This window comes from Scyliorhinus torazame, chromosome 7, assembly GCF_047496885.1.
Source record: "Scyliorhinus torazame isolate Kashiwa2021f chromosome 7, sScyTor2.1, whole genome shotgun sequence".
NCBI classification, from domain to species: Eukaryota; Metazoa; Chordata; class Chondrichthyes; order Carcharhiniformes; family Scyliorhinidae; genus Scyliorhinus; species Scyliorhinus torazame.
The window spans coordinates 71,274,571-71,299,743 of NC_092713.1; the positions used below are offsets into that span (position 1 = coordinate 71,274,571).

Consider the following 25,173-nt stretch of genomic DNA (forward strand, 5'->3'; position numbering starts at 1 on the left):
ATCACTTGATGATCCTCAGGGGCCACTTCTGGGACCAGAACTGTTTACAATATATATTAATGACTTGGAGGAAAGAAACAAATATACTGTAGCCAAATTTGCAAATGTGCAGAAATAGGTGGAAAGGCAAGTTGCTGGAAGGATGCTAAGTGTTTGCAAAGAGATATTGATAGGTTAAAAGGTTGGCAAATGGAGTATAATGTGGGAAAATGTGAAGTTCATTTTGGAAGAGGGAACAAGAGAACAGTATTATTTAAATGGAGAAAAACTGCAGAAAGCTGCAAAACAAAGGGACTTTGGGATTCTTGTCCATGAAACACAAAGCTAGCACACAGCTGGAGCAGGTAATCAGGAAGGCTAATGGAATGTTGGCCCTTATTTCAAGGGGGTTGGAGTATAAGAGTAGGGAAATCTTGCTCCAACTGCACAAGGTACTGGTGAGAGTATATCTGGAACACTGAGCAGTTTTGGTCCTGTTATTTAAGGAAAGATATTATTTCGTTGGTGACAGTTCAGAGAAGGTTCACTCGGATGATCCCCAGTATCAAGGGATTGTCTTATGAGCAAAGGTTGGGGGCTGGATTCTCCTTTTCTGCGGCTAAGTGCTGGCTCAAACGGAGAATCCGCGGGAGGTTTGTGAAACAAAACAGTGCAAACCCCTCACCGATTATGGTATCGGTGAGGGGCTAGCACTGGCGCCGACTGAAACACCAGCCTCCCGTGCCAAAAGCGGCCGGAGAATGGCCGGGTCCCGGGCCACGCATGCACATCTTTGGGCTGTCGGGGTGAGACGCACGCAAACACGGGGAGAATGTGCAAACTCCACATGGCCAGTGACCCAGGGCCGGGATTGAACCCAAGTTCTTGGCACCGTGATGTAGCAGTGCTAACCACTGTGCCACGATGCTGCCCTACTCCTGTTGTTTCTTTTGGTCTAAAGATATGGAGTGCACACATTTCAATTATTTAATGAAATTCTTTGACAAAAAAGATTGAATGCTGGAAGAAAGGAGTTGAACTGTTTACTTCTCAGGAACATGCCTCGAAGCTGTAGTTAATTACTTTAAAATGCTATAATATGCAGGAGTTATTGAATACAAAAGTGGGGAGGTTATGCTTCAGCGGTAGAAAGCACCAGTAAGACCAGATCTGGAGAATGGTGTACAGTATTGGTCACTGGTAAGGGAGGATGTAAATTTGTTGGAAGCAGTCCAGAGAAGATTTACAAGACTAATACCTGGAATGGGCGGATTTTCTTAGGAGGAAAGGTTGGAAAGGCAAGGCTTCTATCCAGGGAGCCAGTTTCAATTCCTGGCTTGGGTCACTGTCTGTGGAGTCCGCACTTTTTCCTCATCTCTGTGTGGGTTTCCTCCCACAAGTCCCGAAAGACATGCTTGTTCGGTGAATTGGACATTCTGAATTCTCCCTCTGAGTACCTGCACAGGCGCCGGAGTGTGGCGACTAGGGGATTTTCACAGTAACTTCATTGCAGTGTTAATGTCAGCCTACTTATGACACTAATAAAGAGTATTATTTATTAAATGGAGTAGTAGGCTCCAGTGGCCCACTCGTCTACTCGTGTACCTTGTTCATATGATTGTTTAAAGTTGCTATGTAGCTGAACTATCTCTTTAAATACAAAGTAGATTTTCTCTTTTGACAGCTCAGTGGGGAAGATTAAATTTGATCATTTCTGCTTGCAGGTGATTGCTGCTGCTGCTCGCCTCCTCACTCCACAAAAGGCAAATCTGATTTTCCTTTCTCCCAACAATGAAGGGAGGTGTACGCTAAAAGAGAAGTGGTTTGGAACTTCATACGATGTTGAAGGTAAAGTGGCCAGTGAAAGGGTTAACTTTGCTCAAAGATTCAAAATGTTGTCGAGAGTCATCATGAGTGGCATGGTAGCACAGTGGTTAGCACTGTTGTTTCACAGCGCGGGGGACCCATGTTCGATTCCTGGCTTGGGTCACTGTCTGTGCAGAGTCTGCACGTTCTCCCCGTGTCTGCATGGGTTTCCTCCGGGCGCTCCGGTTTCCTCCCACAAGTCCTGAAAGACGTGCGTGTTAGGTGAATTGGACATTCTGAATTCTCCCTCAGTGTACCCAAACAGGCGCCAGAGTGTGACGACTAGGGGATTTTCACAGTAACTTCATTGCAGTGTTAATGTAAGCCTATTTGTGACAATAATAAAGATTATTATTATTATAGGCTATAGAAATAAAGGAAATGGACAAGCATCTTGCTGTATATGCAGTTGCAGACATTGGATTTGAACAAATTTGGACTGGAGATGGAAAGGTGTTGGAACAAACTGTTTAAAATATGGTTTTACAATACGGAATTTAGTTTAGTGGAATCTTCCATAAGATCAGAAGATAATTGTAGATGAAGACCACTCAATTGAAGTCTTGCATTGAAACATCCAGTTGTTTTAGGTTCCTTGTTTATTATTTGTATAGCCTGTTGCCTGTAGATATTTATGCTTTAAAAATTGTCTCATAAATAACTTGACATTCATGAAATGTGGCAAGTGCAGAACTTCTTTATGCAATGTATAGGCTTGACTTGAGACTTGATTTTCTCCTCACCATACCACATTACTGACAGAATTGCTTCACGTCCCAGGATGGGAATGCTTGTATAATTGAGCAAATCTAAGGACACACTTAATGAATATGTGCCCATTTTGTTTTGAAATAACCTTTAATGGCTTCATTGCACGACACTTATAAAACCTGCTACATGTATATTGTTTCTTTTTTTCATTTGGTATTCTGTCTGTTCTGTCCTATTTAAGAACCAAATACATGGCGAAGCATGGTGGTGCAGTGGTTAGCACTGTTGCCTCATGGCGCCGAGGACCCGGCTTCAATCCTAGCCCCGGGTCACTGTCCGTGTGGAGTTTGCACATTCTCCACTTTTCTGCGTGAGTCTCACCCCCACAACCCAAAAAAGATTTGCAGTTTGTGAATTGGCCACGCTATAATTGCCCATTAAATGGAAAAAAAAATTGGGTACTTTAAAAAAAAAAAAGAACTAAACACACCGCAATAGATTTCCACTGGTGGTTTCTTAATTCATAGGATATTTTCATTTTTCTGTTGCTGACAGATATTGACAAATATTGGGCTGACCTATGGGCAAGTGACTTTCCACTCAACCCTGCTCTTCACCTGCCAGAACAAAACCAGTATATAGGTGAGTCATGCATTGACATTTATATTTAGTTTCACAGACGATCAAAATCGCGAAAGTAAACCAGAGGAATTTAATTTGTTCATTTATTGTGCACAATAAAACTAATGGTTTCCTATCTTCAGCAACTGATTTTTCACTGAAGAACTCTGATTGTTCTGATACCCTGTATCCTGCGAAAGTTTTGGATAACAAGCATGGTCGTCTGTGGTACAAAAAAGATACTAAGTTTCAAATTCCTAAAGGTAGGTTACCTGATTTATTTTTCTCCACCTGATTTACTGTAAACAAAAGGGGCAACAGCAGTTCATTCACTTGTACAGTTCCAACGGTGCTGATTGCCCTCCTGTAACAGGTATAAGCATGACCCCTTACTGATTTGAACCATCACAATAAGTGCCAGTGAGCTATTCCATTTGAAAGCATCACAGCCAAGCCTGATACTATTGTGAGTATCTGAAATCCACTGACAGTGTTTTCTAGATCAGAAGAGGTGCCAGTTAATTTTTGCTTCCTTAACTAATAGATGTTAAGGTCAATTTTAGTGCTCTGATTACTGCTGAAAACCTAGTATTTCCTGAGATTGCCCTGGGAGATACTTGCCCTTAAGATTCAACTACAAGGGCAACACGGTGGCACAGTGGTTAGCACTGCTGCCTCACAGTGCCAGGGACCCAGGTTCGGTTCCAGCATTGGGTAACTGTGTGGAGTTTGCATGTTTTCCTCGTCTGTGGTTTTCCTCCAGGTGCTCCGCTTTCCTCCCACAGTTCAGGTTAGGCGGGGTTACGGGGTTAGGGTAGGAGAGTGGGTCTAGGCAGGATGCTCTTTCAGAGGATGGTGTAAACTTGATGCATCGAATGGCCTCCTTCTGCACTGTAGGGATTCTATAGATTCTACTCATTAAAGAAACTCGTTGCAACAGTGAAGAATTAAAATTATGTATTTGTTTCCATTTAAATAATATTCAGCTCCTTTATTCTTCCAGCCAAAGGTCATAACTTCACATTTTCCTACATTATATTCCACCTGCTAGGTTTTGCCCCCTCACTTAACCCGTTTACTATATCCCTCTGTAGACTCTGTGTCATCCTGACCGCTTGACTTCACACCTATTTTTGTTTCATCCACAAATTTGGCAATAGTTCATTCACTTCCCTCATCCAAGCCATTAATATACATTCATTTTTTTCATATCGTAAGTAATTGTGGCTCCATCACTGATCTCTGTGGCACTCCATTAGTTACAGGCTGCCATCCTGCAACTACCCCCGCCTTATCTCAACTCTGCCTTCCATCAGTTAGCCAATCCTCTATCCATGCTGATATACTGGCCCAACACCATGGGCTCTTATCCTATTAAGTAGTCTTTTGTGCAGTACCTTATCAAACATTTTTTGAAATTCAAGTACATTACAGCTACTGGTTTCCCGTTATCTATCCTGCTTGTTGCCACCTCAAAAATTTCTAATATATCTATCCGGCATGATTCCCCTTTCATGAAGCCATGCTGACTCTGAGTGTATTATGTATTTCTTTTACAAAAAAAAAGAAAAACATTTTGAGTGCCTAATTAATTTTTTTAATTAAGGGGTAATTTAGCATGGCAATCCACCTATCTTCCACATTTTTTGGGTTGTGGGGGTGAGACCCACGCAGACACTGGGTGAATGTGCAATCTCCACACGGACAGTGACCAGTGGCCGGATTCAAACCCAGGTCCTCGGTGCCGTGAGGCAGCAGTGCTAAACACTGCCATTGTGCCGCTCCTATATTATGTATTTCTAAATGCTCTGCTAATGGACTAACATTTTCCTAATGACAGATGTTACCTAATGGTCTCCTCCTATTTTCTAAGTTAAGTTGTCGATAGTTACCTGTTTTTTTGGTCTCCCTCCCTTTTTGAATATTGACAGTTTTTCAATCTTCTGGGACTTTTGCAGAATTTAAGGATTCTTGGAAGGTTAAGTTTGCAGATGATACAAAGATCTGTAACGGGGCAGGTAGTATTGAGGAATCAGGCGGGCTTCAGAAGGACTTGGACAGGTTAGGAGAGTGGGCAAAGAAGTGGCAGGTGGAATACTATGTGGAAAAGTGTGAGGTTATGCAGTTTGGAAGGAGAAATGGAGGCATAGACTATTTTCCAAATGGGAGGATGCTTAGGAAATCTGAAGCACAAAGGGACTTGGGAGTCCTTGTTCATGATTCTTATGGTTAACGTGCAGGTTCAGTCGGCAGTTAGGAAGGCAAATGCAATGTGAGCATTCATTTTGAGAATATAAGACCAAGGATGTACTTCTGAGGCTGTATAAGACTCTGGTCAGACCCAAGTTGGAGTATTGTGAGCAGTTTTGGGCCCCACATCTAAGGAAGGATGTGCTGACCTTGGAAAGGGTCCAGAAGAGGTTCACAAGAATGATCCCTGGAATGAAGAGCTTGTCGTATATGGAACGGTTGAGGACTCTGGGTCTGTACTTGGAGTTTAGAAGGATGAGGGGGGATCTTATTGAAACTTACAGGATACTGCGTGGTCTGGATAGAGTGGACGTGGAGAGAATGTTTCCACTTACTAGAAGCAGAGAACACAATCTTAGACTAACGGGACGATACTTTAAAACAGAGATGAGGAGGAATTTCTTCAGCCAGAGGGTGGTGAATCTGTGGAACTCTTGCCGCAGAAGGCTGTGGAGGCCGAATCACTGAGTGTCTTTGAAACAGAGATAGATAGTTTTTATTTTAATAAACATTTTATTGAGGCATTTTTGGTATAGTAACAACAACAAAATAGACAATATACATGAAACCATAGACATAGTTCAAAAGCCTTTTGTACAGGTCCCACCCTTATTACCCCCCTACCCTAACCTAAATTCCCCCGCCCCCCCCCATCTGCTGACGATTAATTTTCCGCAAAGAAGTCGACGAACAGTTGCCACCTCCGGGTGAACCCTAACAGTGACCCTCTCAAGGCGAACTTAATTTTCTCCATACAGAGAAAGCTAGCCATGTCCGATAGCCAGGTCTCCGACTTCGGGGGCTTTGAGTCCCTCCATGCCAATAGTATCCGTCTCCGGGCTACCAGAGTAGCAAAGGCCAGAACGTCTGCCTCTTTCTCCTCCTGGATTCCCGGGTCTTCTGACACCCCGAAAATCGCCACCTCTGGACTCAGCGCCACCCTTGTTTTTAAAACCTTGGATATGACATCTGCAAACCCCTGCCAAAATCCCCAAAGCTTTGGACATGTCCAAAACATGTGAACATGGTTCGCCGGCCCTCCCACACATTTTGCGCACCTGTCCTCCACCCCAAAGAATCTGCTCATCTGAGCCACTGTCATGTGAGCCCGGTGAACAACCTTAAATTGTATCAGGCTGAGCCTGACACATGTTGCGGACGCGTTGACTCTACTCAACTCATCTGCCCATAGACCATCCTCTATCTCACCTCCCAGCTCCTCCTCCCACTCGCGCTTCAGCTACTCAGCTTGCATCTCCTCCGACCCCATAAGCTCCTTATAGATGTCCGAGACGCTCCCCTCCCCTACCCACCCTCTGGAAATTACCCTGTCCTGAATCCCCCTTAGCGGTAGGAGCGGGAAGGCTGACACCTGTTTACGCAGGAAATCTCATACCTGCAGATACCTTAATTTGTTTCCCACGCCAGCCCAAACTTTTCCTCCAATGCCCTCATACTCGGAAAGCTCTCCTCTATGAACACCCCCCCTCCCCCCCCATCCCCTCAATCCCCGCTCTCCGCCATAACCGGAACCCCCAATCCATACTCCCCGGGGCAAACCGGTGATTATCACAGATTGGGGCCCAGACCGATGCTCCCACATGCCGCCTCCACTGGCCCCAAACTCTCAGGGCCGCCACCACCATGGGGCTAGTGGAATACCGTGCCGGTGGGAGCGGCAGAGGTGCAGTTACCAACGCCCCCAAACTGGTGCCCTTACAAGAAGCCGCCTCCCACGCACCCACACCGACCCCTCCCCCACCACCCACTTCCTGATCATGGCTATATTAGCCGCCCAATAATAGTTGCTAAAATTTGACAGGGCCAGCCCGCCCTCTCCTCGACTCCGCTGATGCATTACCTTCCTTACCCGCGGGATCTTGCCCACCCAGACGAAGCCCGTGATCACCCTGTTGACCCGCTTAAAAAAGGACCACGGAATAAAAATGGGGAGAAATTGAAATACAAATAGGAACCTCATGAGGACTGTCATTTTCACCGTTTGTAACCTCCCGGCCAGAGACAAGGGCAGCGCTTCCCATCTCCGAAAATCGTCCTTCATTTGGTCCACTAGCCAGGCCAGATTCAATTTGTGCAGCCGGTACCCTTCTCCTGCCACTTGGATGCCCAGGTACCTAAAGCTACCCCCTGCTGACCTAAATGGCAGCTCTCCCAGTTGCCCCTCCTGTCACCTCGCCTGAACCACAAACATCTCACTCTTTTCCATATTTAGCTTATAACCCGAAAACCGGCCGAATTCCCCTAAAGTCTTCGTGATTTCTTCCATCCCCTCTACTGGGTCCAAACGTACAGAAGCAGATCATCCACATAGAGCAAAACCCTGTGCTCCACCCCCACCCGGACCAGTCCCCTTCAGCCCCTTGAAGCTCTCGTAGCAATTGCCAACGGCTCTACAGACAGCGCAAACAACAGTGGGGAGATGGGGCATCCCTGTCTCCTCTCCCGGTGCAGTCTAAAATAGTCCGAAGTTGTCCTGTTCGTCCGTACACTTGCTACAGGAGCCTGATATAGTAACCTGACCCAGTCAATAAAGCCCCGCCTGAATCCGAACCGTCCCAGTACCTCCCACAGATAATCCCATTCTACTCAATCAAAAGCCTTTTCTGCATTCATTGCGATCACTACCCCAACCTTCCTACCTTCCGGGGGCATCATGATCACATGTAACAGCCTTCTTACATTGGCCACCAACTGCCTACCCTTAATAAATCCCATCTGGTCCTCCCCAATAACGTCCGGAACACAATCCTCAATCCTGGAGGACAAGATTTTGGCCAGCAACTTGGCATCCACATTCAGCAGGGAGATCGGCCTGTAGGACCCACACGACCCTGGGTTCTTGTCCCACAAAATCGTTGCCTGTGACATCATTGGGGGCAGCACCCCTCTTTCCCTTGCCTCATTGAACATTCTCAACAACACTGGCCCCAATATGTCAGAGAACATTTTATAAAACTCCTCCGGGTACCCGTCCGGACCGGGGGCCTTGTCCGCCTGCATGGCCTTCAAGCCCTCCACTATCTCTTCCAGCCCAATTGGGGCCCCCAGCCCTTCTACCCGCTCCCCGTCCACAATAGGGAAATTCAGCCCCTCCAAGAAACGCCTCATCCCCGGCCCCTGTAGTCTGCTGTAGAAATCCCTAAACACCTTATTCACCCGTACCGAATCACCAACCAGGTTCCCCTCACCGTCCTTTACTTTCCCTATAGATTTTTGATCACTAAGGGGATCCGGGGTTATGGGGAGAAGGCAGGAGAATGGGGATGAGAAAAATATCAGCCATGATTGAATGGTGGAGCAGACTCGATGGGCTGAGTGGCCTAATTCTGCTCCTATATCTTATATCTGCTCCTATGTCTTACTACTAGTGCATCCAGTATTTCTGTAGGTACTTCCTTTAATATTCTTGGATGCAGCCCATCAGATCCAGGGGACTTTAGCCCCATTAGTTTCCCCAGTACTTTTTTCTCTAGTGATAGTGTTATTTCCTTTCCCCACTTTTTGCCCCTTGACTTTTTAGTATTTTTGGAATATTGTTTTTGGTTCCTTTACCATGTTTAAAAAACAATATTTTTATTAATATTTTCAGCATTTTTGCCCGGGTGACAGCCTGTGTGGAGTTTTCACATTTTCTCCATGTCTGTATGGGTTTAACCCCCACAGCCCAAAGATGTGCCGGTTAGGTGGATTGGCCACGCCAAATTGCCCCTTAATTGGAAAAAATAATTGGGTACTCTAAATTTAAAAAATATTTTTTCCATATTTGTACAACAAATAAACCCAACCCCATCTCTGGCGGGACCCCTCACCTGCCCCTCTCAGAGCAAATTTCACCGTCTCCAAATACAGAAAGTCCATTAGATCACCCAGCCACGGCGAGGAACTGGGGTTGAGGGGGGGCGGGGAAGAGAGAGAAGCTGACCTCCACTCCAGCAGGACCCAGCATCACCTGCAAACCTGCCCTCAACTTGAAGTCCTGTTGAAATTGCCCCCAAATCTTTAGCTTGGCTGCCACCACAGGACTACCTGAGTTATTTCCCGGGGTGAACGGTAGCGGCATCGTTGTCAGCATCTGCAACCCTGACCCTTTCCAAGAAACTGCCTTCATCCGAACCCGCAAAGCCTCTGCCTCTGTATTCCATCTCTGCACCTTCTCTGCATTTGCCGCCCGATAATAGTGTAACAAGTTTGAAAGGGCCAAACCCCCTGACTGTCGCCCCCTTTGGAGCACAGCCTTCCTTATCCTGGTTACCTTCCCTGCCCACACAAACAACAAGATCAGTTTCTGTCCAGTCTTTGAACAAATTATTTTGGCAAAATGACCAGCAGACACTGGAATAAAAACAAGAACCTTGGACTATACATTTTTACTGCCTGCACCCAGCCTGCCTGCCAGTAAGGAAGGGGAGACTATCCCATTGCACCAAATCCTCCTTCACCCTTCCCACTAGGCTCGTGAAATTGGAGTCACGCCCATTCCCGCGCCACATGCATCCTCAAATGCTTGACTTTACCTGTAATGCAACCCTTTTACTCCTGCCCCTGCACCTGGAGAAGACACCTCAAAATATTTGCCATTCCTAAATTTAACTTTTATCCCGAAAAACACCCAAAATTTCCTTAGCAGCCCCATTATGTCCCTCTCCGACGAGCTCGGGTCTGAGATGTACAGCAGCAGATCATCCGTGTACAGAGAGACCCTCTGCTTCCCCCCTCCCCCCCAACTATCCCCTTTCATAAGTCCTAGCCCCTCAATGCACTGACCAAGGGCTCAATCGTCAACACGAACAGAAGAGGGGACATGGGCCCCGTTCCCTGAAGTAGTGGGAAGTATTCTGAATTTGTATCATTCGTCCGCACACTTGCTGTCGGGTCCTTGTATAACAATTTCACCCATGCCACAAACTTAGGCCCAATCCCAAACTTCTCCAGCACCGCAAACAAATAACTCCACTCCACTCTGTTAAACGCCTTCTCTGCATCTAATGCCACCACTACCTCCAGTTCACTTCTCTGTGCCGGAGAAAGCACCACATTCAGCAGCCGTTACAAAGAGCTGCCTGCCTTGACGAACACCGTCTGATCCTCCCCCACGATCTTCGGAAGGCACTCCTCCAATCTCACCTTTGTCAATATCTTAGAATTCATGTTCAGAAGAGAAATGGGCCTGTACAACCCACACTCCACCAGATCCTTCTCCTTTGTGAGTAATAATGAGATGGATACCTGCCTCATCGTCTCCAGCAATATTCCCCTTAACATCGTGTCCTCGAACATTTCTACCATCAATGGTGCCAACCATCCTTGAATAATTTATATAATTCCACCGGGAACCCATCCGATCCCAGTGCCTTGCCCGACTGCATCTTCCTTATTGCTGCCTGCACTTCCTCCACCCCATTGGTTCCTCCAATCTGGCACTCCTCCTTTCCCACCTCAAGACACTCCAGTCGCTCCATAAATTCCCTCATCTCCAAGTCATCCTCTGGCAGCTCCGACTTGTACAAGCCGTTAGAAAAAGTCTTTAAATACCTTATTCACTTGCCCCAGCGCCACCACCAACCTGCTCGTTCCATTCCTAATCCGCACTATCTCTCTCTCGTTGCTGCCTGCCAATGGAGCTGGCCTGCCAGCAATTGACTAGCTTTCTCCCCATACTCATAGACAATCACCCTCGCTTGCCTCAGCTGCCGAACCACCCTCCCCGTGGATAGAAGATTAAACTTTGCCTGCAATTCCTTCCTCCTCATCAAAAGTGCCAGCTCTGCGGCCTCCACATATCTTCCACCTGCCAACCACTGACATTCCTCCCACGATTCCCTTTCCACCTTTGTCTTGAATGAAATGACCTCGCCCCTCAATACTGCCTTCAATGCCTCCCAAACATCCGAAGGCGAGGCCTCCACCAGCTATCCTTCTGACACCCCTGTTACTATCATGTACCTGCCCCCCTGGTCTGCCACTACTGTCTCCATTGGGAACCTCACCAATTTACCCTCCAGTATCCACTCTCTGGGCCCTGCTGTCACAGCCCGAATGGAACACCTGACTCACCTAGACCTTCCTCTGCCTCATCTGGTCCTTTACCCTCAGATGGGTCTCCGGTAACAGTACCACATTTACTTTCAGGCCCTTTAAGTGCAAGAAAAAAAGCATTTCATGTTCCACGTCACCACTCTGACAGGGGGTGTCTCAATATCCTGCCTTTCTTACCCGCCATGACCATCCCCCCAGGCTAAAAGCAAATTACTGTGGATGCTGGAATCTGAAACCAAAGAGAAAATGCTGGAAAGTCTCAGCAGGCCTGGCAGCATCTGTAGACAGAGAAAAGAGCTAATGTTTCGAGTCCAGGTGATCCTTTGTCAAAGCTTTTCTCTCCCTACAGATGCTGCCAGACCTGAGATTTTCCAGCATTTTCTCTTTGGTTCCATTCCCCCAGGCGAGACCCCGGCCCTGGTCACTGTCCCTTCTCTCCACTCCCCCACCTTAAAACCCCTCTACTTCCTCTTTGAAACACCTCAACCAGTATTATCCCCATCCCCACACCATTCACATCTCCCAGGCCCATCGAAACCTGCCCATACAGGTTCCAATGGTCACCCCCTCCCCACCAACCTCTCTCCCGTTCACGAGCCAACAGTGCGTTGCTAGCACGGCGGCCACTGCCAGAGCCCCCTTCCCCACATTGAAAAAACACCCGCGCACACCTCTTTCAAACTTCCAATACGCTACGTCCAAACAACCCCAAAACCCACCAACAATCAATTCCAACCGTCCTTCACAAACTACCTCGGCCCAAACATCTATTACACAAAACAGTTAACCATAACATCCGTAAAGGGAAAGAACAACATAAAGAAAAGATCCAAGCAAAAACCGATAAAGTCCAAATTCAGTCCAGTCCCAGGCTTTCTGCTTTCACGAACGCCACCGTCGCAGTCTCAAAGTAATAGTCCCTACCGTTGCGCGTGACCCTCATCTTCGCCGGGTAGCCCACACCAAACCACATGTTGCGTTTATACAATGCTGCCTTGGCTTGGCGAAGGCCGGCTGTCTCCTTGCCTGCTCTGCCGTCCGATCCTGGTATATATGTATACCGTTGCCGTCCCACTCCACCTCCTGCTTCTCCTTCGCCCAACTCAGCATCTTCTCATTCACTTGAAAATTGTGAACGCAGACAATCACAGCTCTCAGCGGTTCACTCGTTCTTCGTTTCAGCTGGAGCAGCCAGTGGGCCCTATCTAATTTGTACTGGGAGCGGACTTCGCCTTCCCCCATCACTTGGTTAGCATGTCAGTGAAGTACTCTGTCAGCCTCGGGCACACCCACGATCTTTAGATTCTGTCTTTGTAACCTGTTCTCCAGGTCTTCTACTTTGGTTCCCAGCCCTTTGTTGATCTCCATCGTCTGCAACTCCTCACCCACTGTGCCGTGACAATGCCTCCTCCCCCTTCATTTTCTCTTCTTGCTCCCACACCATTGTTTGTTTTCACCAACTTCACTTTTATCGGCGTAAGGGTCTCACCAACCCACTCCTTAACTGAGGTCATCATCTCTGTCCGGTGGCTTTCAAAATGTTTTGATAAAAGCCGTTCAAATTCCCTGACCATCACTTCAGCCACCTTTTCCACCTTGATGGGCGCGGCCCCACCCGACGGGCTCTCTCCCGCCTTTTTGACTCCCACTGACCTCCTTGCCATGCTTGACGGCAGACCTTTGCTCACTCCCTTTTTCCTCTGGGTTATGTTTTCCAGATTTTGACATTCTATAAATGTCTCCGATCATCCCACAGCATCTCAGCACAGAATTTTCCCAAAAACTGCATGTAAAGGGCCTAAAAAAGACTACTCTGACAGGAGCAATCAAACATGCCAACTCCATCTATATGCCACAACCGGGAGTCCCGATGGTGGTTTTGATGAACACATTTCCTGAATTCTAAATTTTGTGTTCTTTCTGACTCTGCAGACTGTCACCATGGACTATCCTGTTTTTTAAAAAATATATATTTTATTGAAATTTTTTTCCAGAGAACAATTTTTCCCCTCTTACAAAGCAAACGTAACAATAAAGAAATTTTTAACAATACACAAATAACAAAACCCCACTATCTTTTGACATAAACTACACTAAACCCCCCGCCCCCCCTCCCCCCTGGGTTGCTGCTGCTGGTCATCTGTCTTCCCTCTAATGTTCCCCTAGGTAGTCGAGAAATGGCTGCCACCGCCTGGTGAACCCTTGAGCCGACCCTCTCAGGGCAAACTTTATCTGCTCCAATTTAATGAACCCCGCCATATCATTTACCCAAGCCTCCAGTCCGGGGGGTTTCGCCTCCTTCCACATGAGTAGGATCCTGCGCCGGGCTACTAGGGACGCAAAGGCCACAACGTCGGCCTCTTTCGCCTCCTGCACTCCCGGCTCATCCGCAACTCCAAATAGAGCTGACCCCCAGCCTGGTTTGACCCGGGCCTTCACCACCTTCGAAATCACTCCCGTCACTCCCTTCCAATGCCCTTCCAGTGCCGGGCACGCCCAAAACATATGTGCGTGGTTTGCCGGGCTCCCGCCACACCTCCCACATCTGTCCTCCACTCCAAAGAACCTGCTCAATCTTGCTCCCGTTATGTGTACTCTATGTAGCACCTTAAATTGAATCAGGCTAAGCCTGGCGCATGAGGAAGAGAAATTTAACCTGCTTAGGGCATCAGCCCACATACCCTCCTCTATCTCCTCCCCTAGTTCTTCTTCCCACTTTCCTTTTAGTTTGCCCACCGACTCCTCCCCCTCTTCCCTCTTCTCTCGGTATATCTCTGACACCTTGCCCTCTCCGACCCACACCCCTGAAAGCACTCTGTCCTGAATCCCCTGTGTCGGGAGCAACGGAAATTCCCTCACCTGTTGTTTAGTAAATGCCCTCACCTGCATATATCTCAAGAAGTTTCCCCGGGGCAACCCATACTTTTCCTCCAATGCTCCCAAGCTCGCAAAAGTCCCATCTATAAACAAATCTCCCACCCTCCTAATTCCCAACTGGTGCCAGCTCTGAAATCCTCCATCCATTCTTCCTGGGGCGAACCTATGGTTGTTCCTGATTGGGGACCCCACCAGGGCTCCCCGCACCCCTCTCTGCCGCCTCCACTGTCCCCAGATATACACTTGTTGCCGCCACCACCTGATTCGTGGTAAACTTTTTAGGTGAGAACGGTAGCGGCGCCGTCACCAGCGCCTCTAAACTCGTCCCTTTACAGGACTTTCTCTCCAGTCTTTTCCACGCGCTCCCTCACCCTCCATCATCCATTTACGTATCATTGCCACATTGGCGGCCCAATAGTAATCGCCCAAGTTCGGTAGTGCCAATCCTCCTCTGTTCCTACTCCGCTGAAGGAACCCTCTCCTTACTCTCGGAACTTTCCCTGCCCACACGAAGCTCGTTATGCTCCTGTCTATTTTATTAAAAAAGGTCTTAGTGATTAGTATAGGGAGACATTGAAATACAAATAAGAACCTCGGGAGGACCATCATCTTGATTGCTTGCACCCTGCCCGCCAGCGACAGAGGCTGCATGTCCCACCTCTTGAAGTCCTCCTCCATTTGTTCTACCAGCCGTGTCAGATTAAGTCTGTGCAAGGTTCCTCAGCTCCTAGCGATCTGAATCCCCAGGTATCGGAAGTTTCTTTCCACTTTCCTTAGAGGCAAGCCTTCTATCTCTCTACTCTGGTCCCCTGGATGTATCACAAATAATTCACTCTTCCCCATGTTTAGCCTATACCCAGAGAAATCCCCGAACCCCCTCAAAATTCGCATAACCTCTATCATTCTCCCCCCCCCGCTGGGTCCGACACGTATAACAGTAGGTCATCTGCGTATAACGAGACTCTGTGTTCTTCTCCCCCTCTAATCACCCCTCTCCATTTCCTGGAGTCTCTCAACGCCATGGCCAGAGGTTCAATTGCCAACGCGAACAACAATGGCGACAGCAGGCATCCCTGTCTTGTTCCCCTATATAGTCGGAAATACTCCGATCTTTGTCAACCTGTAACTACACTTGCCGTTGGAGCCCCATAAAGAAGTCTAACTCAGCTAATAAACCCGTTCCCGAACCCAAACCTCCTTAACACTTCCCATAAATACTCCCACCCCACCCTATCAAATGCCTTCTCTGCATCCATTGCTGCCACTATCTCTGCCTCCCCTCCACTGGGGGCATCATTATCACCCCTAATAGTCGTCGCACGTTAACATTCAGTTGTCTCCCTTTTACGACCCCTGTCTGGTCTTCGTGCACCACCCCCGGGACACAGTCCTCTATCCTCGATGCCAGTACCTTTGCCAACAATTTGGCGTCCACGTTCAATAATGAAATAGGTCTATAGGACCCGCACTGCAACGGATCTTTATCCCTCTTCAAAATTAGCGATATCGTCGCCTCCGACATCGTCGGGGGTCGAGTCCCCCCTTCCCTGGCCTCATTGAACGTCCTCGCCATCAACAGGGCCAACAAGTCCACATATTTTCTGTAATATTCCACCGTCTGGTCCCGGGGCCTTCCCTGCTTGCATGCTTCCCAGTCCCTTAATAACCTCGTCCACCCCAATCGGTGCCCCCAGGCCTACCACCTCCTGCTCCTCCACTTTCGGGAACCTCAATTGGTCCAGGAACTGCCGCATCCCCTCCTCTCCCTCTGGGGGTTGAGACCTATACAGTCCCTCATAGAAGGTCTTGAACACCTCATTTATCTTTCCTGCCCTTCGCACTGTGTCTCCCCTTTCGTCTCTAATTCCTCCTATCTCCCTTGCTGCTGTCCTCTTTCGCAATTGATGAGCCAACAGGCGACTAGCCTTTTCCCCATATTCATACCTCCTCCCCTGTGCCTTCCTCCACAGTACCTCCGCCTTTCTGGTGGTCAGAAGGTCAAACTCCGTCTGGAGTCGTCTCCTCTCACTGTACAGTTCCTCCTCCGGGGTCTCTGCAAATTCCCTATCCACCCTTAAAATCTCCCCCAGTAATCTTTCCCTTTCCTTGGCCTCTGTTTTCCTTTTGTGGGCCCCAATGGAGATCAACTCTCCTCTGACCACCGCTTTTAGTGCTTCCCATACCACTCCCACAGGGACCTCGCCGTCGTCATTGACCTCCAGGTATCTCTCAATACACCCCCGCACTCTTGCACACACTCCCTCATCCGCCATCAATCCCACATCTAATCGCCAGAGTGTTCTCTGCTCCCTTTCCTCTCCTAATTCCAGGTCCACCCAATGTGGGGCATGGTCCGAAACCGCTATGGCTGAGTACTCAGCTTCTTCCACCCTAGAGATCAACGACCTTCCCAAAACAAAAAAATCTATCCGGGAGTACACTTTATGGACATGGGAGAAGAAGGAGAACTCCCTAGCCCTAGGTCTAAGAAATCGCCATGGATCCACTCCCCCCATTTGGTCCATAAACCCCTTAAGTACCTTGGCCGCTGCCGGCCTTCTTCCGGTCCTTGAGCTGGATCTATCTAGCCCCGGGTCCAGCACCGTATTAAAGTCCCCTCCTAAAATCAAGCTTCCTACCTCCAGGTCCGGTATCGTCCCAGTTTGGGGCATACACATTAACCAACACGACCTCCATTCCCTCCAGCCTGCCACTCACCATTACATATCTACCTCCGCTATTTGCTACGATGTTCTTTGCTTCAAATGCTACCCGTTTCCCCACCAAAATGGCCACCCCTCTGTTCTTTGCGTCTAGTCCTGAGTGGAACACCTGTCCCACCCATCCTTTCCTTAACCTAACTTGGTCCGCCACCTTTAGGTGCGTCTCTTGGAGCATAACCATGTCTGCCCTTAGTCCTTTCAAATGCGCGAGCACTCGGGCCCTTTTTATCGGTCCGTTCAGGCCTCTCACGTTCCACGTGATCAGCCTCACTAGGGGGCTACCTGCCCCCTTCCCGTGTCGACTAGCCATTACCTTCTCTAGGCCAGTCCCATATCCCGCCTCCGCGCTCCCACTCGCTCCCCCAGCGTCGCACACCATCCCCGTCCACCCACTCTTTAGCCATTTCCTTTTGGATTTCCGCAGCAGCAACCCAGTTGTCGTCGTGTCCCCCCCCCCCCGCTAGATCTCTTTCTAGCGCGATTGCTACCCCCATATTACTTCCGTAAGTCAGCTGACTTCAGCTGACCCCGGCTACTCCTGCTCACTCCTCGACCCCCCTGTGTGGGGAACTCCCATCCGCCTTGCGCCTGTCTTCCCGCCTTATTCTTTCTGGCGCGGGAACATCCCTTTACCTGACCCGCCTCTTATGGCGCAGCTCCTTTTCCCCTCCCCCTCCCCTACCCCATTCTCCAACTATGTCCCGTCTTTCCCCCCTCACCGGCGCCCACATTTCCCAATGTCTCCCCCCTTCCCAATTTACTTCTCAATTAACTTCAACCGTAACATTAACAATAACATTTCCTGCAGCATCAGCTCCTCAGTTCCGATCCAATTTCTCCTCTTTGATAAAGGTCCATGCTTCCTCCGCCGTCTCGAAATAATGGTGTCTCTCCTGATACGTGACCCATAGTCTTGCCGGCTGCAGCATCCCGAACTTCACCTTCCTTTTATGCAACACCTCTTTGGCTCGGTTAATGCTCGCCCTCTTTCTCGCCACCTCCGCATTCCAATCCTGGTACACCCGTACCACTGCATTCTCCCATCTGCTACTCCGCACCTTTTTAGCCCATCTCAGGACCTCTTCTCTATCCTTAAGGCGGTGAAATCGCACGATTATCGCCCTGGGTGGTTCTCCCGCTTTTGGTCTTCTCGCCGGGATCCGATGTGCCCACTCCACCTCCAAGGGGCCCGTAGGTGCCTCAGCACCCATCAGTGAGCTCAGCATCGTACTTGCATAAGCTCCACAGTCCACTCCTTCCACACCCTCGGGGAGACCCTGTATCCGAAGGTTCTTCCTTCGCGCTCTGTTTTCTAGGGCCTCGATCCTTTCAGTACACTTTTTATGAAGTGCCTCGTGCGTCTGTGTCTTAACCGCCAGGCCCAGGATCTCGTCCTCATTATCTGCCACCTTCTGCTCCACCACGCGGAGCTCTGTCTCCTGGGTCTTTAGTGTCTCCTTGAGCCCCTCAATTGCCTGTAGCATCGGGGTCAGCACCTCCCTCTTCAGCAGCTCCACGCACCGTCTCAAAATTTCATCCTGCTCAGGCCCCCATGTCGCCTGCGCTTTCTCCGCCGCCATCTTGTGCTTCTCTCTTTCTGACCCTTTGGTCGACAATTCCTCGCGCTGCAGCCGCCGCCGCCGGTTTTTTTCTCCTTCGTTGGGGGGGGGGACTCCCTTCTCACACACCCCACACCAGGTTGCATAGTCAAAAAATTCCCCGTTGGGGCTCTTAAAAGAGCCCGAAGGTCCGTCCGAGCTGGAGCCGCCGAAACGTGCAGCTAGCAAGGCATCACCGCAACCGGAAGTCATGGACTATCCTGTTTGGAATATTGTTACTATGTGAAACATTGGCCGAGATTAAGCCCCTCATTTGCCTGTAGCATCGGGGTCAGCACCTCCCTCTTCAGCAGCTCCACGCACCGTCTCAAAATTTCATCCTGCTCAGGCCCCCATGTCGCCTGCGCTTTCTCCGCCGCCATCTTGTGCTTCTCTCTTTCTGACCCTTTGGTCGACGATTCCTCGCTCGCGCTGCAGCCGCCGCCGCCGGTTTTTTCCTCCTTCGTTGGGGGGGGGGGGGGGGGGGGACTCCCTTCTCACACACCCCACACCAGGTTGCGTAGTCAAAAAATTCCCCGTTGGGGCTCTTAAAAGAGCCCGAAGGTCCGTCCGAGCTGGAGCCGCCGAAACGTGCAGCTAGCAAGGCATCACCGCAACCGGAAGTCATGGACTATCCTGTTTGGAATATTGTTACTATGTGAAACATTGGCCGAGGTTCTCCCTTCTGGGGACTAAGTCCCCTCACCGGCGGGAAAACCGGCGGCAACCACTCTGGCGTCAACAGGTCCCGAAAGTAAGGAATTCTCTGAACTTTCAGGGCAAGATGGATGCCGGAGGGGTTGGCGCCACTCCAGCTGGTGCCGAAGGGACAGCGTGAGGAACGGCTGGCGTGATCTCGCACATGCGCGGAACGGCTGGCGTGATCTCGTGCATGCATGGAACGGCCGTCGTATTTCCAGGCATTTGCAGGGGTCTCTTCTCCGCGCCGCCCCCCCCCCCCCCCCCCCCCCCCCCCCCCCGCCCCGGTGTCGGATGGCAGAGCCCTACAGGGGCCTGGCGCGAAGGAAAGAAGTCCCCCCACGGAACAACCCACTTGCAGATTGGTAGGCCCCGATCGTTGGCCAGGCCACTGTGCCCCCCCCCGCGGGGTCGGATCTCCCTGCACCCACCCGAGGACCGCCCCACGCATACTCACCCGTTGTGTGTGAGGTGACTAATTCACACCGGCGGGACTGGCCAAAGCTCGACGGCCCATCGGGGCCCGGAGAATCGCCGGGGGCGCTTTCAACGGCCCCGATCGGCGTGGCGGAAATCCCGCCACCGCCCAAAAAAACGGCGCCGGAAAATAGCGCATCCGGCGTCGGGGTGGGATTCGCGCCTCCCCCCGGGGTGGGTCGGAGAATCCCGGCCATAGTGTCACAAATTCAATAGCTGTATATTTGATTTTTAAATTATTTTTTGTAAATGTGTACTCTCCATGGTAAATGTTATGCATTATGGCATAGCGGGGAAACACAATTGTCTATATTTAAATAAGCTAGGATAATGTTTAATATTTTATGTATACATTTTTGTTTTTTACATCTGGTGTATAAGTAAACATTTCCAGTAGATTATTCGGTGCAGTTTTGCTCCTTATGATGTTCATATAAACTTTTGCTTTGCAGCTTACATTCGATTCCACTTGATATCGTCTTACGTTCATGAATCTCCAGAAACGTAAGCATTTGTATAATTGTATAACCAGAGAAATCATATGTGTATTACAAATTAGATCAGTTAAGGCTTAGAATTGTTGCATTTTTCTGTGAACTAATTGGTTAATGTCACAGCTTATATATACTAATTAGAAATAAGCTTGATTAAGTAGGCCATAGCTTCCTGGCTCCCCAATATCGCATTTAGCGGGGACCCTCTTGGCGGTTCCCAAGGAAGGATTTGTCCAGAAGGGCTGACTTCCCCTGGGGAATTGCGCTGGGCTGGGAACCATCTAATTTAAATTGGTAACTTTATGGTTATAACTATATGGTTCTGCCAGTTTTACACTCATTGTTATTCTGAAAGAGCTAGAAGGAATCCCCCCCGCCCCCAACAATGTCCAGACCTGGCCCAACATCCCAACCTGTGTTTAGCACTGCCGCCTCCCAGAGCTCCGCCAGGGACCCGAGCTCCACCACAGCCCTCCGTGACCATCCACGGGGAGCCCGCACCTTCTCCCCATGCTTGCGTGTATCTCCTCTCACAGTGCAAAGATGCGCAGTGTAGGCGTGTCAGCCACGATCAACTGCCCCATAATGTCCAAGGATGTGCAGACTAGGTGGGTACATGGGGATAGAGTGGGCCTGGGCAGAGCGCTCTCCCAGCGGGTCGGTGCAGACCCGATAGGCAAATGGCCTGCCTCTACACTGTTGTGGTTCCATGAAATAAATTCTCAAATTCCGAAATGGGTTAATTAATCGGAATACATCTGACAATTCAAACTTAAAATTTGTAATTCCAAATTCCTGCAAAAATATAAATATATCTTCAGCTGTTAACAGGCAAGGGTTAATTCTCTGCTTGTTTGAAAAAGGGGTGGAGTAAAAGTTTTCAACTGGATGTCATTACATCACCACCGCTCTTTGACCTAATCAGAAACCTGATCAGGGACCCCTTTTCTTTAATTATCTCTACTTTATGCAGAGGATCCGGGTTCTGTGTTTCTCACGGAATCGGTTTATCTTGCCTATAATGATTGCTGCTTCCAGCTTGCACCGAGCCTAGCATGTTATTACTTTCATGTTATTTTTTGGGTCCCCTGCAAAGTCTTTATGCAATCTAGCTTGAGAAATGCTGCATCAGATAGGGTATAATTTGATTATTGTGCACCGGGATAATTTAATCTCCAATCTAAAGTAATATGTTTTGTTATTTTTATACAATTCTTTGATTTTATATTGTTTATAGTTAATTATTAAAGCTTAACGGCAATTTAGCAAGTAGAATTGGACCGTCAGAGTACACACTGGGGACCTGAGAAATGCAAACCGGTTGCACAATAGGCCCATTGTGGAGGGGCTGGTTTAGCACAGTGGGCTAAACAGTTGGCTTGTAATGCAGAACCAGGCAGCAGCACAGGTTCAATTCCCACACTGGCCTCCCTGAATAGGCGCTGGAATGTGGTGACTAGGGGCTTTTCACAGTAACTTCATTGAAGCCTACTTGTGACAATAAGCGATTATTATTATTATTATTATTATTATTATTATTACTCTGGGAAGTTATGATTATAATCTGACAGGGAAATTATTGGCTTGAATCGTACGATGTCCAGAGAAGTAATTCCGGCACATGCACTGAAATTGCCCGGGAAGTTTAAACTTTCGATGGGCTTATTTGCACTGACCTGGGCCCTCCATGAATGGTTCTGCTACTGAATTTGGTGTCACAGACTTGGGAAAGATATGTGGGATATATCTGTATTTTATCCAGAAAATTTTATGCTGGTTAATACCTGATTATTGACTTTTGGGTGCGGCTATGCAGAGCTAGGTCGCATGTTCGGGAGCTCACGCTTGGAACGGACTTGTGGGCTCTTTACAGGGCCCCCACGGCATTTGTTTGACATTTCCTGGTGTAGGAAGAAGGCTGCAACATTCCCCCGACAGTGTCCCCAGGATTGGTATGTCTCTTGGTTACCAGACCCGGCAGAAACAGTAAAAGATTTGGCTGTAACTGCAGGATAAACAGAGCCTCTTCCAGCATGCAGGTGGGGGAAGGGCAAGCTTAAAGCTGCAAGCTGACTTGAGGGCCTTTATTAAAGGTGAATTCTAGCAGCAGAGGGAACAACTATGAAAAGATCTACCAAGGCCACTGAAGAAGCGGGGACGAGGCTTCCGGTGGCGGCCATGGAGGCGTAGGTCGCGTATTCGGCAGCTCCCATCTGGAACGGACTCTCTGACCTTTTTCAGGAGTTTCCACAGACTTTTTGGGGTAGATTGGTGAAGCGAACACTGCCAAAAGGAATCACTCTCGAGACTTCCAGTTGCGGCTATGCGGAGCTAAGTCGCACATTCGGCGGCTCCCGCAAAAACGGACTTTTGGGCTCTTTTCAGGGCCCCAAGGGCACTTTTTCAACGTTTCCCGGTGTGGGAAGGAGTTAATAATAGTTCCCCGTCAGTATATGGCTTTAACTAGGAGCGGGGCGACAAAAAAGGTGGTGGTGGACCAGAAGAAGGGAGGGAAGAAGGACAAAATGGCGGCGGGAGGAGACCAGGCAGCGTGGAGGCAGTGGGCGGAGCAGCAACAGGAGGGTATCCAGCGCTGCCTCAGAGAGATTAAAACGGACCTGCTAGAGCCGATGAAGGCTTCTATTGACAAGCTGCTGGAGACACAGACGGCCCAGGGGGTGGCGATCCGAGAGGCTCGACAAAAGATCTCTGAGGATGAGATCTTAGGCCTGGCGGTAACGGTGGAGACGCACGAGGCACTCCACAGGAAATGGCAGGAGCGGTTCGAGGAGATTGAGAATCAGTCGAGGCGGAAGAATCTGCGGATTCTGGGCCTCCTGGAGGGGCCGGACGTGGGGGCCTGTGTGGTCACCATGTTGAACTCGCTGATGGGAGCGGGGTCCTTCCAGGGGCCCCTGGAACTGGAACAAAGAACAAAGAAATATACAGCACAGGAACAGGCCCTTCGGCCCTCCAAGCCCGTGCCGACCATGCTGCCTGACTAAACTACAATCTTCTACACTTCCTGGGTCCGTATCCCTCTATTCCCATCCTATTCATGTATTTGTCAAGATGCCCCTTAAATGTCACTATCGTCCCTGCTTCCACCACCTCCTCCGGTAGCGAGTTCCAGGCACCCACTACCCTCTGCGTAAAGAACTTGCCTCGTACATCTACTCTAAACCTTGCCCCTCTCACCTTAAACCTATGCCCCCTAGTAATTGACCCCTCTACCCTGGGGAAAAGCCTCTGACTATCCACTCTGTCTATGCCCCTCATAATTTTGTAGACCTCTATCAGGTCTCCCCTCAACCTCCTTCGTTCCAGTGAGAAAAAAACGAGTTTATTCAACCGCTCCTCATAGCTAATGCCTTCCATACCAGACAACATTCTGGTAAATCTCTTCTGCACCCTCTCTAAAGCCTCCACATCCTTCTGGTAGTGTGGCGACCAGAATTGAACACTATACTCCAAGTGTGGCCTAACTAAGGTTCTATACAGCTGCAACATGACTTGCCAATTCTTCTACTCAATGCCCCGGCCAATGAAGGCAAGCATGCCGTATGCCTTCTTGACTACCTTCTCCACCTGTGTTGCCCCTTTCAATGACCTGTGGACCTGTACTCCTAGATGTCTTTGACTTTCAATACTCTTGAGGGTTCTACCCTTCACTGTATATCCCCTACCTGCATTAGACCTTCCAAAATGCATTTCCTCACATTTGTCCGGATTAAACTCCACCTGCCATCTCTCCGCCCAAGTCTCCAAACAATCTAAATCCTACTGTATCCTCTGACAGTCCTCATCGCTATCCGCAATTCCACCAACCTTTGTGTCGTCTGCAAACTTACTAATCAGACCAGTTACATTTTCCTCCAAATCATTTATGTATATTACAAAGAGCAAAGGTCCCAGCACTGATCCCTGTGGAACACCACTGGTCACAGCCCTCCAATTAGAAAAGCATCCTTCCATTGCTACTCTCTGCCTTCTATGACCTAGCCAGTTCTGTATCCACCTTGCCAGCTCACCCCTGATCCCGTGTGACTTCACCTTTTGTACTAGTCTACCATGAGTGACCTTGTCAAAGGCCTTACTGAAGTCCATATAGACAACATCCACTGCCCTACCTGCATCACTCATCTTAGTGACCTCCTCGAAAAACTCTATCAAGTTAGTGAGACACGACCTCCCCTTCACAAAACCATGCTGCCTCTCACTAATACGTCCATTTGCTTCCAAATGGGAGTAGATCCTGTCTCGAAGAATTCTCTCCAGTAATTTCCCTACCACTGAAGTAAGGCTCACCGGCCTGTAGTTCCCTGGATTATCCTTGCTACCCTTCATAAACAGAGGAACAACATTGGCTATTCTCCAGTCCTCCGGGACATCCCCTGAAGACAGTGAGGATCCAAAGATTTCTGTCAAAGCCTCAGCAATTTCCTCTCCAGCCTCCTTCAGTATTCTGGGGTAGATCCCATCAGGCCCTGGGGACTTATCTACCTTAATATTTTTTAAGACACCCAACACCTCGTCTTTTTGGATCTCAATGTGACCCAGGCTATCTACACACCCTTCTCCAGACTCAACATCTACCAATTTCTTCTGTTTGGTGAATACTGATGCAAAGTATTCATTTAGTACCTCGCCCATTTCCTCTGGCTCCACACATAGATTCCCTTGCCTATCCTTCAGTGGGCCACCCCTTTCCCTGGCTACCCTCTTGCTTTTTATGTACGTAAAAGGGGCCCATAGAGTGTTGGCGAGGAGGCCCAAGGCTAATGAACCTCCGCGGGCGGTGCTGGTGCGGTTCCATCGGTT

At 49.0% G+C, this 25,173-nt stretch overlaps 1 protein-coding gene across 1 annotated transcript in view; it reads left to right on the top strand.

The window, feature by feature from the left end:
* Window positions 1-25,173, top strand: part of nrd1a (nardilysin a (N-arginine dibasic convertase)) — a 212,722-nt gene that overhangs the window by 107,036 nt on the left and 80,513 nt on the right. The window contains exons 16-19 of the mRNA XM_072510894.1: window positions 1,704-1,827; window positions 3,112-3,198; window positions 3,321-3,440; window positions 20,311-20,362. Coding sequence (XP_072366995.1) covers window positions 1,704-1,827; window positions 3,112-3,198; window positions 3,321-3,440; window positions 20,311-20,362 — 383 coding nt within the window. The remainder of the gene's footprint in view (window positions 1-1,703; window positions 1,828-3,111; window positions 3,199-3,320; window positions 3,441-20,310; window positions 20,363-25,173) is intronic.